General features: G+C 35.4%; 1 protein-coding gene across 2 annotated transcripts; it reads right to left on the bottom strand.

Annotated features, from left to right (window-relative positions):
- Positions 1-2,379: 2,379 nt before the first annotated feature.
- On the bottom strand, positions 2,380-18,596 carry LOC122041047. 2 transcript variants are annotated; one of them, XM_042600582.1, is made up of 3 exons: positions 18,300-18,596; positions 17,914-17,997; positions 2,380-2,939 (listed from the first exon to the last, which is right to left on the bottom strand). In XM_042600582.1, exons 1-3 carry the CDS (start codon positions 18,545-18,547, stop codon positions 2,717-2,719), a joined length of 555 nt encoding a protein of 184 aa, XP_042456516.1. In that variant the 5' UTR covers positions 18,548-18,596; the 3' UTR covers positions 2,380-2,716. The 2 variants fall into 2 exon arrangements, with proteins under 2 accessions (XP_042456516.1, XP_042456517.1); XM_042600583.1 differs by lacking the exon at positions 17,914-17,997 and having other exon boundaries at positions 18,300-18,587.
- Between the last annotated feature and the right edge of the window lie 1,017 nt (positions 18,597-19,613).

Raw genomic sequence — 19,613 nt, 5'->3', positions numbered from 1 at the left:
AAAAAGATAAAACAGAATTATCAAAACCGGATCAAATTATCAAATCAAATCATATTAGTATTTGGATTATTTTAATAATTCTGTTATAATTATTCTCAGAATTATTCACAGAATTATTCTTACAATAATTCTGTTATTTATTAATTAGTTAATTGACCAAGTACTTTTTGAACATTATATATTGTATTGTCCTTAGGACAAATATCAATGAACAATAGATTTTATTGCTCTCGTATTATTTCTTGCTCTCTCCCTATTCTTCTTCTTACATAGTATCAGAGTCATCTATTTTTTTATCTTCCCTCAATTCCTTGATACGGAGATCCTATAAACGACGAATTAAAAATTTTTCCCTCATGCCTTTTATTTTCTCCTACATGTTTTAATTTTCTTATTCTTCTCTATTTTTTAGAACAAATAAAAAAATACTTATTTTCTCCCGCTACCAATCCTTTTGCTTCTCTTTCCTCTTCCTTAATCTCTATTTTTTTCCGTCTCAATGGGGTTTCTCCATTGCCACCAGACAAGTTATTTTTTTATTTTAGATGTCAAATACTCGACGATATCAAAGAGGCCAAAAATAAAGTTCAGATTGATGTCAGATTTGTCACATCGTTGGTCATACTAGAAATATATGCCCTAAAAGACTTGATTGGTCTAGGGTAAAATGTCAAATTTATCTTGAAATTGGACATTTTGGTATTCAATGTCCTAGTCCATTTGACTTAAATTTTATTGGTCGCCCTACAATCTCAAGACAACCAACTATTTCACAAGTATATCCTAAAGTTCTTTCGTCTGTGCCTACTTATGGTAAAACCCCAGAGTTTTCATCTACTGATTGGTATATTGACACTGGAGCAACTCATCATGTCACATCAGATTATAATATCCTTACAGACGTAATGCCATATTATTGTTCAGATACGGTGTAAGTAGGCGATGGTTCAAGTTTGCAAATTGCTTATCTCGGAAACACATATGTTCATCTATCTAATTGAACTTTTCACATGCGCAATGTCTTTCATGTTCCATCTATCACTAAAAATTTACTTTCCACATGTCAGTTTTGTCTTGATAACAATGTCATTTTTGAGTTTCATCATAATCATTATCTTATAAAGAATAGAGGAACAAATGCTATTGTGTTTTATGGGAGAATAAAAAATGGACTCTATTGTCTTCAGAGTTCTTGAATCAAAACTTTTGTTGGTGAACACACAAATAAACCAGCTTAGCATGCTCGACTTGGTCATCCTTCCCTTCGTATTGTTCAGTCAATCATCAATAGGTATGGTTTACCTACTTCTATTACCTCCTCTTCATCTCATTCATGTAGGGACTGCATGGAATCTAAAAGTCATAAGCTACCTTTCTCTTCATCTGATCATGTTTCTAATTTTCCACTTGAAATAATCCATTATGATGTTTGAGGCCCTGCACATATTTTGTCTAATCAAGGTTTCCTATATTATGTTATATTCATTGATCATTTTAGTAAATATACTTGGCTCTATCCTATGAGAAGGAAATCTGATTTATTTGATATATTCTGTAATTTTCAAATTCAAGTTGAACGATCTTTTAATCGTAAAATACTCTCTTTTCATTTTGATTGGGAGGCGAATATCAAACTCTCTCCATCGTCATCTTGTCTCTTATGGAATTGTTCATCGAGTTTCTTGTCCTCACACTCCAGAACACAAAAAGTCTTATGTTCAACCGACTCTTATCTAACCGATCGGGTATTAAGATCTTTGTGAGGCTAAGTGTCTTTGAGCCTAGCCGGACTTTGTCCGACCAGATGTACACAGAGAGCTTTATGTTCGATCGACCCTTATCCGGCCGATCGTATATTAAGATTTTTGTGAGACCCAATTGCCTAGAGTCCGGATGGCTTTTCATTCGGTCGGGCTCCTTTGAACACAGCCAGCTATTTGCTGATCGAGTGCATTGTTTCTTTAATTTCAGAGTAAAACCTTAAAGTCCTTATACTCGACTGAATGCATAGCCGACCAACCTTATCCGAACGCTATGCTTCAGAACAATGCAAGCAGAACCTGAGAATTTTAAGACTGGATGATTAACAAGACCAAGTGTGAAATATCCCTCTATCTTAACTTTGACTATTACATCACTTTAATTTTGACTATCACATTATTTTTTAGATTCGCTAGCTATAACCCGTATCAACATTCATTGGAGTGTTATGACCCCAAAATGTGCAAAAGCACAACTTATGTTATGCCTACGTTTGTTCTTTCAAAATATAAATGTAGGCTTTGAACGCAGTTAAACCATTTATTTTAAAAAGAAATAAATTGGTTGATAAATCTGTTGTTAATTGAACTGTGGGATATTCAAATGAATGCACAAACATGATGCAAACTAAAATCGAATATTTCACCAACACATTTTGTCAATTACTTCAACAATCGAAGTACTTGCTAACCATAAACAGTGACATTTTCAGTGCAACGTTTGAAAAATACATTGAGAATGTTGGCAACTAGCTTGCCATCGACAGACAAGTTCGCAGTCGCTACCCCTGCATGTTAGCACGTATGCCACCTGTGATATATAGCATTGCCATTTTGATTGCTCACACTTGAAAACGTTAACAGCCTGTAAAATTGGTGAAGTTGGTGTCTTTTGTCCTCCGGCAGAAAACATTTTATGAAACTTGGATGAAATATATCCGAGGAAATAGGAAGTATCAGGATAGCTTCAAGCAATTCGGACATGGCAATCTTCCCTTAGATTGACAATTAATGCATGGTGTCAACTGTTTTTGGGTTCTTCCATCTCCCAAAGCCTCAGAAATCTCTTCCAACATGATGAAACTAAAGGGGCCTCCTTTCTTGGCTGATCGAACTCCTTTACACCGCGAGCATGCAATCATTCTTAGATCTCCGCATCTCTTACACATGCCCAAAGAACTGCAAAAAATTGCAAAGAAGAAATAACAACCACTGAACTCAATTAATTATATATTTAACTTCATGAACCAAGCCAGATTTAATGACGAAACTAAAATCTGTCATAGTGACGTGTCCAAAAAACGAGGGTAATTTGTTGAAATTATAGAAATAAGGGGTGATGAAAAAAATAGAATCATCGACTGTTAGAATAAAACCTCTCTTTCTTTTTAATAAAAACTCTCTTTTTCTACTTTCTGCTCTAGATTTTTTTTTTCTTTTTCATTTTTTTTCACTCCTCTCATCGTCACTTTTTATTTTCTCACACTCCTTTTCTTTTCCATTTTTTCCTCTCACAAATTTTTTTTCTCACTCTCATTTTTTATCCTCAATTGATTTTCATATACTTGCTTAGGAGTTAATGGTACAAGAGTTATAAGTTACCATGCATCTTAAAAGAATATTTATTTGTGAACCCATTGTGCATGACCCTCCTATCAATTGCCATGGTCTACCTAAAAGAAAATGACTTGCATGCATTGGCAAAGAACATCATCATGATACCTAGCGCCTAGAATACTTATATTTCCAATTCCGTATTTCCTTTAAAATCTTGTCTAGTATACTCCGCATTTTCTTTAAAGTTTTACCTAATATACTTATATTTTTTTTTTCAATTCCGTAATTCTATTTAAGTTTTTGCCAAGATTTAATTCTGGCAAATTTCCTTTCAGCCCTTAATCTAAGTTTTCAATTCTGCAATTTACATTCTTCTATCAATCCCTATCTTTTATCCTAATACCCTTGGGATTTTCAATTAGTCAAAGAACGCCTATAGGGAATTGTCACAATTCTAAGTTATTTAAAGAGTTAACATTAGTGAGTTGAGTGATTGAGTGACAACAGATTATATTAATGGCGACAAGTAGAGAGGAAGCAAGACCTAGAGAAACACTTGAACAACGTGCCTTGAGACAACATTTGGAACACATAGAAATCAGATTCAATCAAATCCTCGACAGATTAAAGAGACAAGATGATATAATTTCTATATTGCAAAATAGCCAAGCTGGTAGAGTTCCTACATGAAGTTCAAGGCAATATAACCGTGATGACAACAACATTGATGATGATGGCATTTCTAAGGACATTGATGCTAGAGCTTCTAGTAACAGATCAGGCCATGCTAGAATTGGTGGTAGAAAAGTAAGGATGAATGATTATGTTGATAGAAACTTGGAAAATATCAAGATGAAAATTCTTTTATTTCAAGGCAAAAGTAATCCGGACATATATTTGGAGTGAGAAAAGACAGTGGAATTAGTGTTTGATTGTCATAACTCTGAAGAGAAGAAGGTAAAATTTGTTGTTGAATTTATTGATTATACTATTATTTGGTAGGATCAAATTATTCTAAGTAGGAAAAGAAACAACGAGAGACCTGTTGGCACTTGGGAAGAGATGAAATCAATTATGAGAAAGAGGTTCATTCCATCACATTACTATCCAGATTTGTACCAATGACTACAAAGTCTAACCCAAGGATCCAAGACCGTGGAGGAATACCACAACGAGATGGAGATTGTCATGATTCGAGCCAATGTGGAGGGGATCAAGAAGCAACCATGCAAGATTTTTACAAGATTTGAATTCAAAAATTGCAAATGTAGTGGAGTTGCAACATTATGTGGAGCTGGAAGATATGGTGCATATGCCTATGAAAGTTGAAAGGCAACTCAAAAGGAAGGGTTCAATCAAGCATGGGTAAAATTCTAATTCATCCACTTGGAAATCTAGTTGGAATAAAAGAGATGATAAATTTGCATCAAAGAGTAAGACCGAGTTTTTGAAGAATAAAGATGTTGGTTCTCCATTGGTCAAAGGTAAAGAACCTATTCAATCTTCAAGAAATAGAGATATTAAATGCTTTAAGTGTTTGGAAAGAGGACATGTTGCTTTACAATGTCCAAACAAAAGAAGTATGCTTTTGAAAGAAAATGGTGATATTAAAACTGAGAGTGAGTCTGAAGATGATAATGCCTTGACACCATTGACGGAAAGTGATGTAGAAGAGTATCTCGTTGAAGGTGAAGCCCTTGTCACTAGGCGTGCTCTAAATGTGCAAGTGAAGAAGATGAAGAACAATAAGATTAACATATTTCATACCCGTTGCAACATCTAAGATAAGGTATGTAGTATGATTATAGATAAGGGAAGTTGCACTAATGTAGCTAGTACTATCTTGGTTGAGAAATTATGCTTACCTACCACTAAGCATCCTATACCTTATAAACTACAATGGTTGAATGATTGCGGGAAAGTTAAGGTCACTAAGCAAGTGTTGGTTTCATTATCCATTCGTAGGTATCATGATGTTCTTTGTGATGTTGTACCAATGCATGCAAGTTATTTGCTTTTAGGTAGACCATGGTAATTTGATAAGAGGGGCATGCACGATGAGTTCACAAATAAATATTCTTTTAAGATGTATGGTAAACTTATAACTCTTGTACCATTAACTCCTAAGCAAGTATACGAAGATCAATTGAGGATAAAAAATGAGAGTGAAAAAAGAAAAGATTATGAGAGAAAAAATGGAAAAGAAAAGGAGTGTGAGAAAAGAAAAAGTGAGGAGAGGAGTGAAAAAAATGAAAAAGAAAAAAAATCTAGAGAAAGAGAGTAAAAAAAGGGAGCTTTTATGTGAAATAGAGGTTAAGAGAGCTTTTTATTCTCAACAGCTGATGATTGTACTTTTATACAAGGAGGCTTATTTCAACACTAACAATCATAACCCTTCTTTGCCTAGTGTTGTTAAATCTCTTTTGCAGAAATTTGATGATGTCTTTCCTGAAGTTCCTAATAGATTGCCACCATTTAGGGGAATAGAGCACCAGATTAACTTCATCCCAAGAGCATCCATTCTTAATCGACCAGCCTATAGGAGCAATCATATGGAGATGAAGGAGCTTCAAAAGCAAGTTGAAGAGTTCATGAGAAAAGGATATGTCCGAGAAAGTTCGAGTCCTTATGCAATTCCCGTTTTACTTGTGCCTAAGAAGGATGGAACCTGAAGAATGTGCATTGATTGCAGGGCTATCAACATTACAGTAAAGTATCGTCATCCTATTCCTAGATTAGATAATATACTAGATGAACTATATGGTTCTTGTTGAACCCCGTGGTTGTTTTCATGTAATCAACCAAGTTAGGTTAGGTCCTGTTTTGGTTTAATCCCTATGTCTAAGTGTGCAAGAGCTTAGGAGCGCAGGAAATTGAGCGGAAGACGCAGCTAGCGAGAAGGATGACACGGGAAAAGAGCCCACGAGCTCGGTGCATCCAAGGGGCAAAGTACTATGGAAGAGTACACCGGTGGACGAGAAGAACGTACGCGACGTTCGAGGGACGAGAAGCCAGAGCGGAAGCCTACTCGAGGAGAAGGCCGAAAATTGAGTTCGCGTGAGCCCTATTTCGGTAGGCCATAATCACCCAGATCGGAGCAGCTCAAGACCATATAGAGGTTGGAGAATCTGCTGAAGGCGCCTTCTAAAGGAATAGAAGGTGCCTCCGAGGCACCCCATGCGCCTCCACTTCCTTCAAGTGGAGGGCGCCTACCATGCCTATGGAAGGCACCCTCGACTTGGCCAAAGTAGCCGTTAGCAACGGATAAACCTCCATTCCCCTTGGAGGCACCCTCAAGCTACTGATAGGATTTCCAAGAGCTATAAAAAGACCCCTGGAGCTAGGAAAGAGTATCATCAACTCTTGTATTAACTTCCTATCAACTGTTTGAGCTTTCATTGTGTGTAAAAGGCTTCTCCGCCTTTAGAGAAGGAGATTCTTAATAAGCTTTACAACCGCCTTGGATTAACAATCATCTAAATTATAATCAAGTAAATCCTGAGTCTCTTCCTTATTTTTTGTCACTTTTATTTTATTATTACTGTTGCATTTTAAATAGAGTTGAAAGAACAAGAAGGGTATTTTAGTATTTCAGGCGATTCAACCCTCTTACCGGCTCCACTGCACCAACAAGTGGTATCAGAGCCCAACCGCGTCAGAAGGACTAACCGCCGACTGAAGAATCAAGATCAAGACGATGGCCAGTGCAAACATTCACCCCCCAAAATTCGACGGAGACTTCGCACAATGGAAACACCAAATGGAGGTATTCTTCAAAACAGATTTTGAAATTCTGTTAATAATGAAATACGATTTTGTAGCACCTACGGATCAGCACGGAGCCAAGAAAGAAGAATATCAGTGGACGAAGGAGCAAGCGGACTTCGTGACGAACGATAAAGCAGAGTTCCATCTGCTCAGCGTCCTTCCGTCCCAGGAGGTCAATCGAATCGACAGCTACGATTCAGCCAAAGATCTCTAAGAGATGTTTCTAGAACTTCATGAAGGTACCTCGGAAGCAAAGTTAGCAAGGCGAGATATTCTCCGAACCCAGCTAACAAAGCTAAGGATGAACAATGGAGGTAGCACAACCCCAAGCACGAATCAAGGAACTAATTACTTAGTTAAACAATCTCGGAGAATCGGTAACAAACTGAGATTCAATCCGGTATGCGCTCAATGCCTTCCCAAGAACTTCAGAATGGGCGTCCTTAGTAGATGCATACTACATCTCTAAGGATCTTGAGGTAAGGACGCTAGAGAATTTGTTTTCCACTTTTAAACTTCACGAATCTCGAATTGTAGATCCTAAAGAAATAAAAAAGACAAATCTCAATGTTGCCTTAAAAGCAAAGACGGAAGATGAAGACTCCGAAGCATCCATCGATGAAGTCGAAGGGGTTCTTATGGTAAGAAAGTTTAATAAATTTATTAAATCTAATAAATTTAAATTGCAAATGAGAAAACATCTTCGAAATAGAAGGACCGCCCGATGCTACAATTGCAACGAAGGACACATCAAATATGACTGCCTGAAACTGAAGAACAAAGACAAGGAAAAGAATAAGAAGCCAGATCGGCCCAAACATAATCTCGAAGCCACGTGGGACGAGTCGTCATCTTCTGAATCTGAAATCGAAGTATACGCCGAACTAGCCCTAATGGCAATCCATCAAGAAGAAAATGAGACCAGCTCAGAGATGAGCATAGATGAATGGGGAGGATCATTAGAAGAAAGCAACGATGAAGGGGAGCATCAGAACTTAAGGTAAGTGAGGTACATGCTCTATCCCCAAGCAGTCCTTTCAGTTTATTAAAATTCTTACCAAAGATTTGGCAAAATTAGAAAAAGAGAACGATGATTTAAAAGGACAATTAAACAATTTAAAGGTTGAAAATGCAAATCAATAGTTTGAAAAAAAGGTGCATGCTCAGAATTAAATAACTTTAAAAAATCAAAACTTAGAATTCATGGCAGGTTAAACAGAAGACCTAGTGATTCGCCATAGCCTGGAAGCCAATTACTGAATTAAATATTTAATTGACAAACTGATAAACTTCTCAAATTAGATAAATAATGCTTTTAATATTTGTCAATTATTTAAAAATTTCATGACTTAGAAATTGGTTAACTAGCAAGATTTACTATTTTTTAACTAAGTTGCCCCCAAAGATTTAATTTCAAAATTTTTTCCTAGTTTTTTTAATGTGATCAAAGGGGGGAGGAAAGATACAAGTTTAGGGGGAGTTAGGGGGAGTGAGGATTTTTTTTCAATTTGAATATTTCTAACTCAATTGGCATTATACTTGTTTTTTCAATTTCTTATATTGCAATTTAATATTTAAAATGTTTTGCAAATTTTTTTGATCTATTTATTTTATCCTAATTTGAACTTGGGTTGATGTACATCAAAAAGGGGGAGATTATTGAACCCCGTGGTTGTTTTGATATGATCAACCAAGTTAGGTTAAGTCCTGTTTTGGTTTGATCCATGTGTCTAAGTGTGCAGGAGCTTAGAGCACAGGAAGTCGAGCGAAAGACGCAGCTAGCGAGAAGGATGGCATGGAGTCGACGGGCTCGGTGCATTGTGACTAGTTGATCTTCCAGGCACATAACTAGTATTACGACTCACCAAAGCACCACTAAGAGGAATAGGTATAGTACTTTCTGTACAGAGAATAAGACTAAATACATCTTATAAAGAGGAGACCTCAGAACCAGAGAGAACTTGTGACTTAGCTGACTCAAAGTCAGGAGCCTAGTGAGGAAGCTCATTATAGTCATTTGCTCTTGTTAGCATTGTTAAAGCTTCACATCAAGGCTAAAGGGCAACAACATATTAAGCTCCTTATATATCTTCTTGAATGCCATAAAATAATTGATTAGAGGTTGATCTTGTTTTTCCACACGGTAAAATGCTTTGCAAACCTCATACAAGCAGGAGAGATTCCCTTTTCCATAGTATAGAAAGTCCAAGTAATCCATTAGTTCTTTAACAAATTCACAGTGATTGATCAATTGATCAATCCAATTACCTAACTATCAATGCAATTCCGAATCTTAAGGAACAAGCGAGCATCCTCTCTAAGCTATGTGTGCTTTAAATTATCTTGAGGAGGGTCATTAGTCAAATGACCATCTTTGTCAATACTTCATAGATAAAGACGAACAATCTTACTCAAATCTAAATAGTTTGAACCATTTAACTTATAGTATGTGATTTTAGACATCATAGGCACCACATCCGTCACAATAGAAGGCTCATTTTCAACTATAAGGTTTTATCCCAAAGGAAGTCAAATAAGAGACAAAGGAAGGAAGAATTCTCTATTTTTTATTGAACGAAGACTAAGATGCAGTGATTGCTCGAAGAGGAGAGCACCAAAAAGATGACTTCTCTATTTTCTATCGAAGGAAGACTAAGATGCAACGGCTACTCGGAGATGAGAGCAGCAAAGGAAGATTTCTCTATTTGTTGTTGCTGCTCGAAGAGGGAACGACAAAAGACTTCGTTGTTTTCTCTGTTTGTCGCCGAAGGGAGACGCAACAACTATGACTGCTCAAAGAAAGAACGATAGAAAACTTCGCTGCTTTCTCTCTACCACGTTAGGGCAAGAGGCAATGGTGTGAGGTAGCAGCAAAGGAAGGTTTCAGAAAGCCAGCAAGAGATGGCAAGTGAGAGGAGAACAACGACAGAAGACTTCGTTGTTTTCTCTCTGCTGTGTTAGGGTAGGAGGTGGCGCTATGAAGTAGTGGCGGCGGGGAAGGAGCCAGGGTCCTTGTGGCGAGAGGGGAGTATCGGCAAGTGAACTGTGGGGGGTGGGGGGGGCACGTGATGTGTCGACGAAGAAGGGGTGGCAAGAGGCTTTGTCATACGCGGATTTAGGGGACAAAAATAGCAGCGATAGAATAAACCCTAATTTTGAATTTCTAATGCTCTGATACCATATTGAGATAAAAAATATTCATGCACTTTATTAAATAGTAAGGCATTTATATACAAACTAGGGATATATTTTAGGAAACTATAATTAGACTAATTGACAATTAGCCTAATTGACAATTAGCCTAATTGACAGATATATATTAACTAATATATACCAATATTATGGTAACCTATATATACTGATATGGCATTTAATATATATACATAATACTAATGAACAATTGCATCTTTATCCTCAACTAGAGAAATATCCCAGCAACACACATCTCTTCCTTACCAATGAACGTGATACTAATATGTTTTCTACCCAACAAGTTTAGTAATGATAGCAACCCAAGAAGTTTAGTAACAATAACTATTTACTCTGGGAAACACAATTTTTCACATTGTTTCATGTCATAACTTATTTTAAATTTTATTCTCACCTTAAAGCTCTTTTATTTTCCTTATCTCAGCCCCTTTTAGGTTTTCTTTATTTTTTGTTATTGTTATTTTTTCTTCCTTAACTCATTTTTATGTTTATTTTTTTTTATTGTTAGCATTTATCTTTATATTCTTTTTCTTCCCACTACCTTTATTTTTTAAAATCTCTTTGCTTCTCACCAATTATAAGGTTTGTCATTTATCCTCTACTTCCATTTTAATTTTTTTTTCTCTTTTTTTTCCCCCTTGTGACGCCTTCAATCAAAATCTTAAACCAACAACAGCATAATTCAACTTCTTTTCTCTTTCCTTCTCTCTTTATTAGCACACATCATTTCTTTTAAGTCATCCTCTACACATCTATTGTTGTCTCCATCTTTCACCATTTATTCCATCATCATTATTGATTCCTTATTCTTGAATTTTTCCTTTTTCTTATAATAAGCCTTCATACCTCAATTCTTTTCTTTAACCTTCATCATTCATGACTTATTTTGCTCAGCCTTCATTGCCATTTTTTTAATAGATTCCTTTTACCAACCTTTCATAGATGCATTTTTCCTTTTTTGCTCAGCTTTCATTACTATTTTTTGATCCAACTTTCATAATTAGATTCACTTTATCATCTTTTATAGTTGCTTGGCTTTTATTATTATTTTTTTTTAACTGGCCTCGACCTTCATAGTTAGATTTTCCCCTTTTGCTCCGCCTTCGTTGCCATTTGTTTCTTTTGCCAACCTAGCTTCCTTTTACATTTTTTTCCCTTTTGATTAGCCTTCATTGTTGAGTTTTTGATGGATTTTTTTCTTTTTGTTCAGCCTTTATTGTTGATTTTTTCTTTTAACAGTTGGATTCTTTTATGTGCCAAATTTTCCTTGTGCTCGATCTTTATTGCCAATTTTTTCTTTTACCAACTTCTACAGTTGGATTCCTTTTACTAGCCTTCAAATTGGATTTCTTCTATTAGCCATCAAAGTTGAATTTCTTTTACTGACCTTCATAGTTAGATTTTTCCATCTGGTTTTCATTGCTGATTTTTCCTCGACACTAACCTTCATAACTGGATTTCTTCGGGTTTAGAATCCAATAAAACCTTAACATTGTATCTAAACATGCACACTACAAATAATTTTGTCCCTAAGATATTTGGATTATTTTTCTTAGAATGAGTACAAGTGTTATTATCCTCCGTCAAGAGAAGTTTATGTGTCGGTAGGCATTCCTTTCATCTACAAGCAACTCACCAAGCATTACAATGTCTCAAAGGAACACCAACAAAGGCTGTTATGTTTAAAAGAAATGATGATGCGAGAGGCATATATGTATGATTATGATGTTGGATCAATGGTTAATAGGAAGTCAAGCATAAGATATTGCACCCTTATGTAACCTTGTGACATAGAATAAGAACAAAATGTTGCAACATAGTGGTCTAGTGTAGAGACAAAATTTTGAGCAACGGTTCATGGTGTGTGTGAACTACTTACATTAAAAATCATCTTCGAAGGCTTGAAGATCAAGTGGGACAAAACTACGATTAGCATAGCTCAAAATTTAATAGTTCAACATGATGGAATGAAATACATTTAACACTTCATAAAGGAGGCTAGAGAGAAGGGTTGATTTGTAATCTAACATTACACATGGACGACTTTTGTAGAAATAGTTATTAAAGGGTTAAGTAGCTCAGAGTTTCATAGTATTATATCCATGTTGAAGATAATGTGAGAAAATATAATTTTGTAACCATATATAGCTAAAAATATTCTATAAATTACAGGATATGATAGCATATCTAGTTTCCATATAAATATATTTAATTTTTTAAAATAAGTCTATGGTTTTTATTAAAAAGGTATATTGTTTTATGAAGAACAAGTCGATTTATCAATTTATCAAAAGAGGTTAGGATCTCATATATTTGAATATAATTTTCAATTTACAAAAGTAAATCCTTGTCTAGTTTGTGTGTGTTGTATTAGACTAAGATTTGTTGCGTGTTAATTTGCCACTGTTGCATTTAGATTAATTAGCCTATAGTGACCTAGATCAGATAAAAGCTTGTTTTTTTCTCTAAATGGGTATCACTCCCCATGGTATATTCTTAAACACTAGTGAACATAAGTAACGGATCATCCTCACCTCTATCCAATGCCTTGGTATGCTTTCTTTTCTTTGTTCTTGTATTTGATCTTCATCTCGTGGTAACAACACTCCACTCTTTATTATGCTTCATACCTATAGTAGATCTTCCCCTCCTTTTTAAGGTAGTAATAATATAGCATATGTAAAACATTACAACAATCTTGTAAATTAGAGCATCATAAAGTTCTCATGGAAGTGCAGCAGATTGTTGCACAAAATAGTCGAAACCATTAAGATCATTCATAGTATTCATAGCCATGTGGTAAACAAGATTTGCTCCATGAAACTTGTTTATAACACCTAGTGTACAAGATATATGTAGAAACGGAGCTTGTTCCATGGGATCTAATTTATGCAAGATTAGCAAAAGGAGAATATTTAAACAAACATCTTGCCCATGCAAGATCGTTAAAAACTAGAGATTCAGGTGAACATCTAATCAATGTGAATTTGCAAAAACTAATAAGATTCAAAAAATGTAGACATCAAAATTGTTGGTGTAATCATGCCCCAAGTGGTCTAGTGTAACATTGGAATTTAATGTTTGGGATTTAAGATATGTCCCTACATATTTGATATGTGTGTTTGAGTTTAAAGGAATTTGCAGACATATATGGAGCTTCGAGAGCTCATATGACTTGATGAGGTCGAGTGTATGGTCATTGATTGGGTTGTTGAGTATATGGAATATCAAAGCAGAGCAACTTGGGAGTAATGATCTGGCATGGTAGGGTTAGCAGCACAATGACTCCAAGTTCGTAAAGATCGGAGAAGATTGTATAAGGTAGACCGAGGGACCATAGGACGAGGAGCATTAAGGATAACAACCGATGAGAGCGAGCTTCATAGATGAGTGGGTGAATGATGACATATGGAGGAGCTGAGGCCTCATGCATATATGAGAGACTAAGTAACCAGAGGGGCAAAATTAAGCTGCAAAAAAGTAAAGACTATGTTGAGCTTTGTGTTGTGTGACTTGTATCTATGGGGATGAATGGTAGAGCTCAACATAGGCATATGATGGATATTAATTGATTAGGGCAGTCAACTAGGTCCATGGAGTCAACTAGTTGACTGATTTACAAATATTTGATTTCATGTTTATGTTTGTTCCACTGCACTAATCGTGTTCGTCCTTGCTACTTTGATAGCAAGAGTATAGAATCATCACTTACAAGTCAACGATCACTATTCACCCTCTTTCCCAACCTCCTCTAGCTTAGCTATTCAATCCTAACAAATGGTACAAAGCATCTTACTTTTTGTTGGACTAAAAATCAAGAGGACAAATTAAAGATGACCAGAATGGAGTACAACATGTCTTTGTTTGATGAAAACTATAAAATACCACCATATCATGAGGACTTCAATTTTAGGAAGGATTTGGTGGAGTGTTAGTTTTCAATCAACTATGGAAGAAATTTCGTCATGCTTTGGGTATCAAAGGACTATAGATGAAGGAAAGAAGATTTGAAGAATAAATTGGAAAATGCAACAAATTAAATTATATAAAGTAAATAAAAAGAAGATTTGCGATACCTTAATATTTGTGGTGTGAAAGAAAATCTTATACGAGATAAATGAAGAATGCAAGCATGCATGAGACCTTTAGGAGCAAATTGTGCTCATTCATTAAAACCTCAATAGAGAAAAATTCCAATACAAGGAGACAATTAAGGAGGAAGTGGAGAAAAGTGAAAATGAATCCGAAGCACCACAAGAAGTAAAAGGGGAAGACATTAGTAATCTAATAATTAAGGAAGTCAAAGAGGACCCTAAGCCTTTTACATTGGATGGATCAAGTGTGGAGACATCCACCTCTTCCAAGGATGAAGATGAGTCCAAACAAGGTGAAGAAGCAAGCTTAGAAGAACACCTCCATGACAATAAGCCAAAAGAGCATATCATGTGCTATAGGTGGAATCAACATGAACACTACAATAATCGGTGCTCATTCGTAAAAAAAGAGGTAAAGAAGGTAAATTCTAAATATGTTGGATCATTAATTCTACTAAACCAAGTTATAAGGAAAAGGAAGCTAAGAAGAAGAATACATCATTTGCTTCACGCATGCAGAAAGAGGTCACTACCACATGGAAAATGAAAGAAAGTTGGATGATCATGCCAAGGGGGAACTCTAAAGGTAAAGGAGAAAGTATTCTTTCCTTGCTTTAATTCAAGTTTAAATTTCAATTATTCCATATTTAGGGGTAATACATATATGCATGTACCATAAAGAATTTTGGCTTCTAATATCATGATAGATCTAGGGTTCATGTTCATGATAACACTACGATTAAGGTTCATGAACCTACCCTTCCTAAAGATAGGAAGGTAGTTAGGAAGCTAGGCAAGAAATTCAATAAGGATAGACACACATGCCTAGGAATAGGTCTAGAGATTTTCAAGGGGATAACATACCTTAATTTGAAATTAGAGGGAGAAGAGAGAAAGGTTGTGAGAACCTTGTTCTTCTCTAATGATGTTTTTTTAAAGAATCTATTTTTAGGGGAAGCTTAGGTGTAGGTCTTGGTGTATGATAGTGCATTTATTGCATGTGCATTGTTGTTATAATCAACTTAAATGGATCATCAACAAAAAAATGAGAAGATTGTTGGTGTAATCATCTCCCAAATGGTCCGGTGTGACCTTGAATTTTGATGTTTAGATAAAAGGAATAAGTTTAGGACTTTCATTGTGTATTTAATATGTATGTTTGAGAGTGCAATGACTTGCAGGAACACACATGGAATGCGAAAAGCTCGTGGTTGTTCAATGAGATCAAGTATATGTTGTTGGCTCGACGTGGTCAAAGTGGTACCCTCAGTAGTTTGGAGGTCCAATGACATTAGAGAAGAATAGTACGAGACATTTGAAAGATTGCAAGATAAAGAGCACTAAGGTGGTGTTGGAGCAAGTTTAGAGCAATGGCCTACTTTGGTTAGGTCGACAACTCGATGGCTTGAGGTATGTAGAAATAGGTTGAATGAGGCAAACTGAGGGATTGCAACATAAGTAGCATCAAGACAATGAGGACGACAGCAAATGAAGCCAGACTCCGTAGGTGAAGGATGGCATGTGGATGAGCCGAGGGCTCATGCGCATCCAAGAGACCAACCTGATGAAAGATGGCCAAGGGGCGAAGTAAAGCTACAAAGAGTAAAACTTCGGTGAGCTTCGAGCGTTGAGTTGCCTATATCCATGGGGTTGAAGGGTAGAACTCAACATAAGCACACTCGACCTTAGAGTGGTGGTAGTGGGGGTTGGGGTTACTAATCAATTTGTATTAGAGATCAATCGACTAGTAGCTAGGAAACCCAGACCCCAAAGTGTTTCGGGATTTATAATTTGAGTATTCGATTAATGATTGATATCAAGCCAACTAGTGGATCATTCAATTGGGAAAGTCAATTGGGTCCATGGAGTTCCTGAACAAAATGGTTCTGTTTATAGCAAAGTCAATTAAGTAGTCAACTGATGGCATCAAACAATTGATGGCTTCAATCGAGTGATTGTCGACATGGAATGCAGAAAAGATCCATAACTGCACAATAATAGTCGGATCATGAAGACCAATTAACTGATGGATCAACTTTAGGCGACAAACAACAAAAGATATTGGAGGAATGAGGCCATAAATGGAGAGCTCGTTGGAGGCTTTAATGCTAGGGAAAATAAGGATGGTTAGGTCTTATTAGAGCTTCTCCCTTTTCTCTAAGCTTTCTTGTAATCCATTATAAATATCTTGAGCTTGTAAGAGGTTTCTCTGCTTCCGGTAATTGACTAAGAAGGAGAAAGTTAGTGTCTTTAGAGGAGTAATCCAACAATAAATCATAGGCCTTGGCGTTGGAAGCTGGGACTATTGAATAACCTTAAATGGCATGTGTTTACAATTGATTAGTGGTTGATTGCTTGTTTATGATTTTCCACTACACTAATCTTATTCGACCTTTCTAGTTCAATAGCAAGTGCATATAGTCATCACTCGTAGGTTAACGATCGCTATTCAACCCCTCTAGCTTGGTCATCCAATCCTAATAAAAATTATTTCCTTACTATTTAAGATATGATCTATATGTAAATCAAGATCTCACTACTAGCACCTCCTGCAAAATCCAACTGCTCGACTCTAGCTACCTAGAGTTGGCACTAAAATATAGAAAGTCATACTAAGATCTCATGAAACTAAAACCTTGAAGCACACTATCAAAGTCGCATTTGAGATACTTCAAGGTTGCAAATCTTACTTACTCAACTTTTTCCTCAATACTGACAATTAGCCCAATATTTTCTAACAGCAACATCACCAATTACAGTAGATGTTGCAGATTGCCTTATATCATCATTATTGCAGTTGAGATAGGCTATGATAGGCCTTTACTGAGTTTTTAAAATAGTTAACAGATACAAGCACCACCATGCAATCATAATGTTGGTCAACTCCAACAACTAATATGTAGATATAAAAAACATGGATGCAAATAGTGGTACATGATGCATAGTATCAATCTCTCTTTAAATCAAATGATAGTCCACTATTCAATATGCTAAATATAGACCTCAATGTTTTATGCTAAATAGGGGTGGCTAGTAATGCTCACATTCTAAATTTTTTGTAACAAGTATGATGTTCTATCTTAAATAGTATTTCTTCTATGTTAACACTTGTGTTCTAGAGTCGAGCTTAAACATTTTCCATTTCAAAAAAGGGAGAGGGGATGACAAATTCTTTATATCTATCAAACCTCACAATAGGCTCGTTTGTGTAATCCCTTTAATGTGATTTATGCTTCAACATGGCAAGAATATTAGAATAAATAGTCATTTTTCTTTTCAGGTACTATTTACTATGTCAAAGGTTTATACAATTTGAGACACTGTTAATTTTTTTAAGCAATTCAGTTAATCATTTGCTTTCAAGAAAATTACATGAAGTGGACCTCGTTCAATTACACTGCCGAATCATGTTATGAAGATATGGAAATTCAAGCTTCAGTTAACATAAGGATCTTCTACTGGAGGAACAAAGTATGGCCAAAACCGGCTCACCTTAAAATGACAATGAGAAACAAAGCACTTACTCATCCAATGCCATTAACTTTAAAGGTGACCGGATTCCTTTCATTTGGCTCCCATAACTCTCGAGGATGATCCCATGGTGACTACTGAACCAGACAGATTACAACCGGTCATGTTATTTTCTTTGTTACTTGAAATGGAGGAAACAGTGTAGTTTTCAACATTCAACCTTGTGCTGACACACAAGTTTTGAATTTTCAACACTTCCCGTGGAGTTTAGGATATTAAAAAAAATCAGGGTAATCTGCTTCGTGATTAGTAAGTACGCTCTTCCCACTCCCACTTTCAAAACATTTCACAACTTAAGAAAAGCAGGCGTGTTTAAGAAGTAGAAAAACTGAAAGGAGAAACAAGAGAAGGAACAAAAGAGTATAATTTGAGGACTGACCTCCTCTGGGAGGATGAGATGAAGGCGTCGACTTTAGTGGCGGCTATGGTTGCGCACAGCAGGAGAGTTCCCACTCCGAACCCAGCTATCTCGCTAGCTGTCAGGTTCTCCATCCGCGACTTTAATTTGATCTTACTGCTCGCAGCAAAGCAGTGAAAGGAAGGGAATGGAAACCGCACGGTAGAGAAGATGTAGCGGGCATTTCGTTGGTGGGAGGACGGCCAGAGGATAAGGAGTCGGCATGGCATGGGATGCTTAATCACAAGTATTGCGACAAGTGGCGTCCGTTGCTCGACAGGCGGTGAGAAACGGGGATCGTCATTTTTAAATGAGAGCTGCTTTTCCCCTCCCGATTCACACCCCTCCCCTCCCCCCCTCTCTCTCTCTCCCTGTCAAAAGACGCATGTACCCTCCTCTTTATTTTTTTTTAAAATTTTTTATTTTATTTAATTCTCATTTAATTTTAATTTTTTAATTAATTTTATTTAAAAATAACTCTCATATAATTATATTTTTAATTTTATTTTTTAATTAATTATTTTTTTATCAATATTTTATTTTTCAATTTTATATAAATTTTATTTAGTTTTTATTTTTTAATTAATTTAATTTATTATTTTTTCATAATACTTATATTTTTTCAATTGATTTTTTAAAATTTTATTTTTTTATTAATTTTTTAATTAATTTTTTTTATCAATTTTTTATGAGTTTTATTTTTTTCAATAATTTTTTTTATATATTTATAATCTTTTATTTATTTTTAATTTATATTTAAAACTAAAAAAAATACTACCAATTAATAATGAACACATTCATAACTTAGAAACAAACATATTTTTTCCAAATAAAAAGTACATGTAATAATACAAAAAAAAATATAAAAACATATAAAAATAGAAATCTTAATCAATATTGCCTCCAAATTCTGCTCCCGATGCGTTTGATGGTAGTGCACCTATTATTTCGTACCACAAATGAGCATGTATCCTGTAACGAGTGACCCATCCTTTAGCTTCATGCGATGAATGTTGCCACCACCAAGTTGGAATGGGTGGTACAGGATAATGAGGATATAAGAAAATTTGTACGAAGTGATTGTCAATATGAGCAATAGCTATTTCTCGACGCTCTTGGTTTGGAACTGGAGGAGTTCTTATAAACAAAATTAATTAAAAATAAAACTAAATAAAATTAAATAAAATTAAAAATATATATAAGTATTAATGAAAAATAATAAATAAAATTGATTAAAAATTTAAACTAAATAAAAAATTTAAAATATATAAACTAAATAAAATTTTTAAAATATAT

Source organism: Zingiber officinale, chromosome 2A, assembly GCF_018446385.1.
Source record: "Zingiber officinale cultivar Zhangliang chromosome 2A, Zo_v1.1, whole genome shotgun sequence".
NCBI lineage: Eukaryota > Viridiplantae > Streptophyta > Magnoliopsida > Zingiberales > Zingiberaceae > Zingiber > Zingiber officinale.
This window is presented reverse-complemented; position numbering and strand designations above follow the sequence as displayed.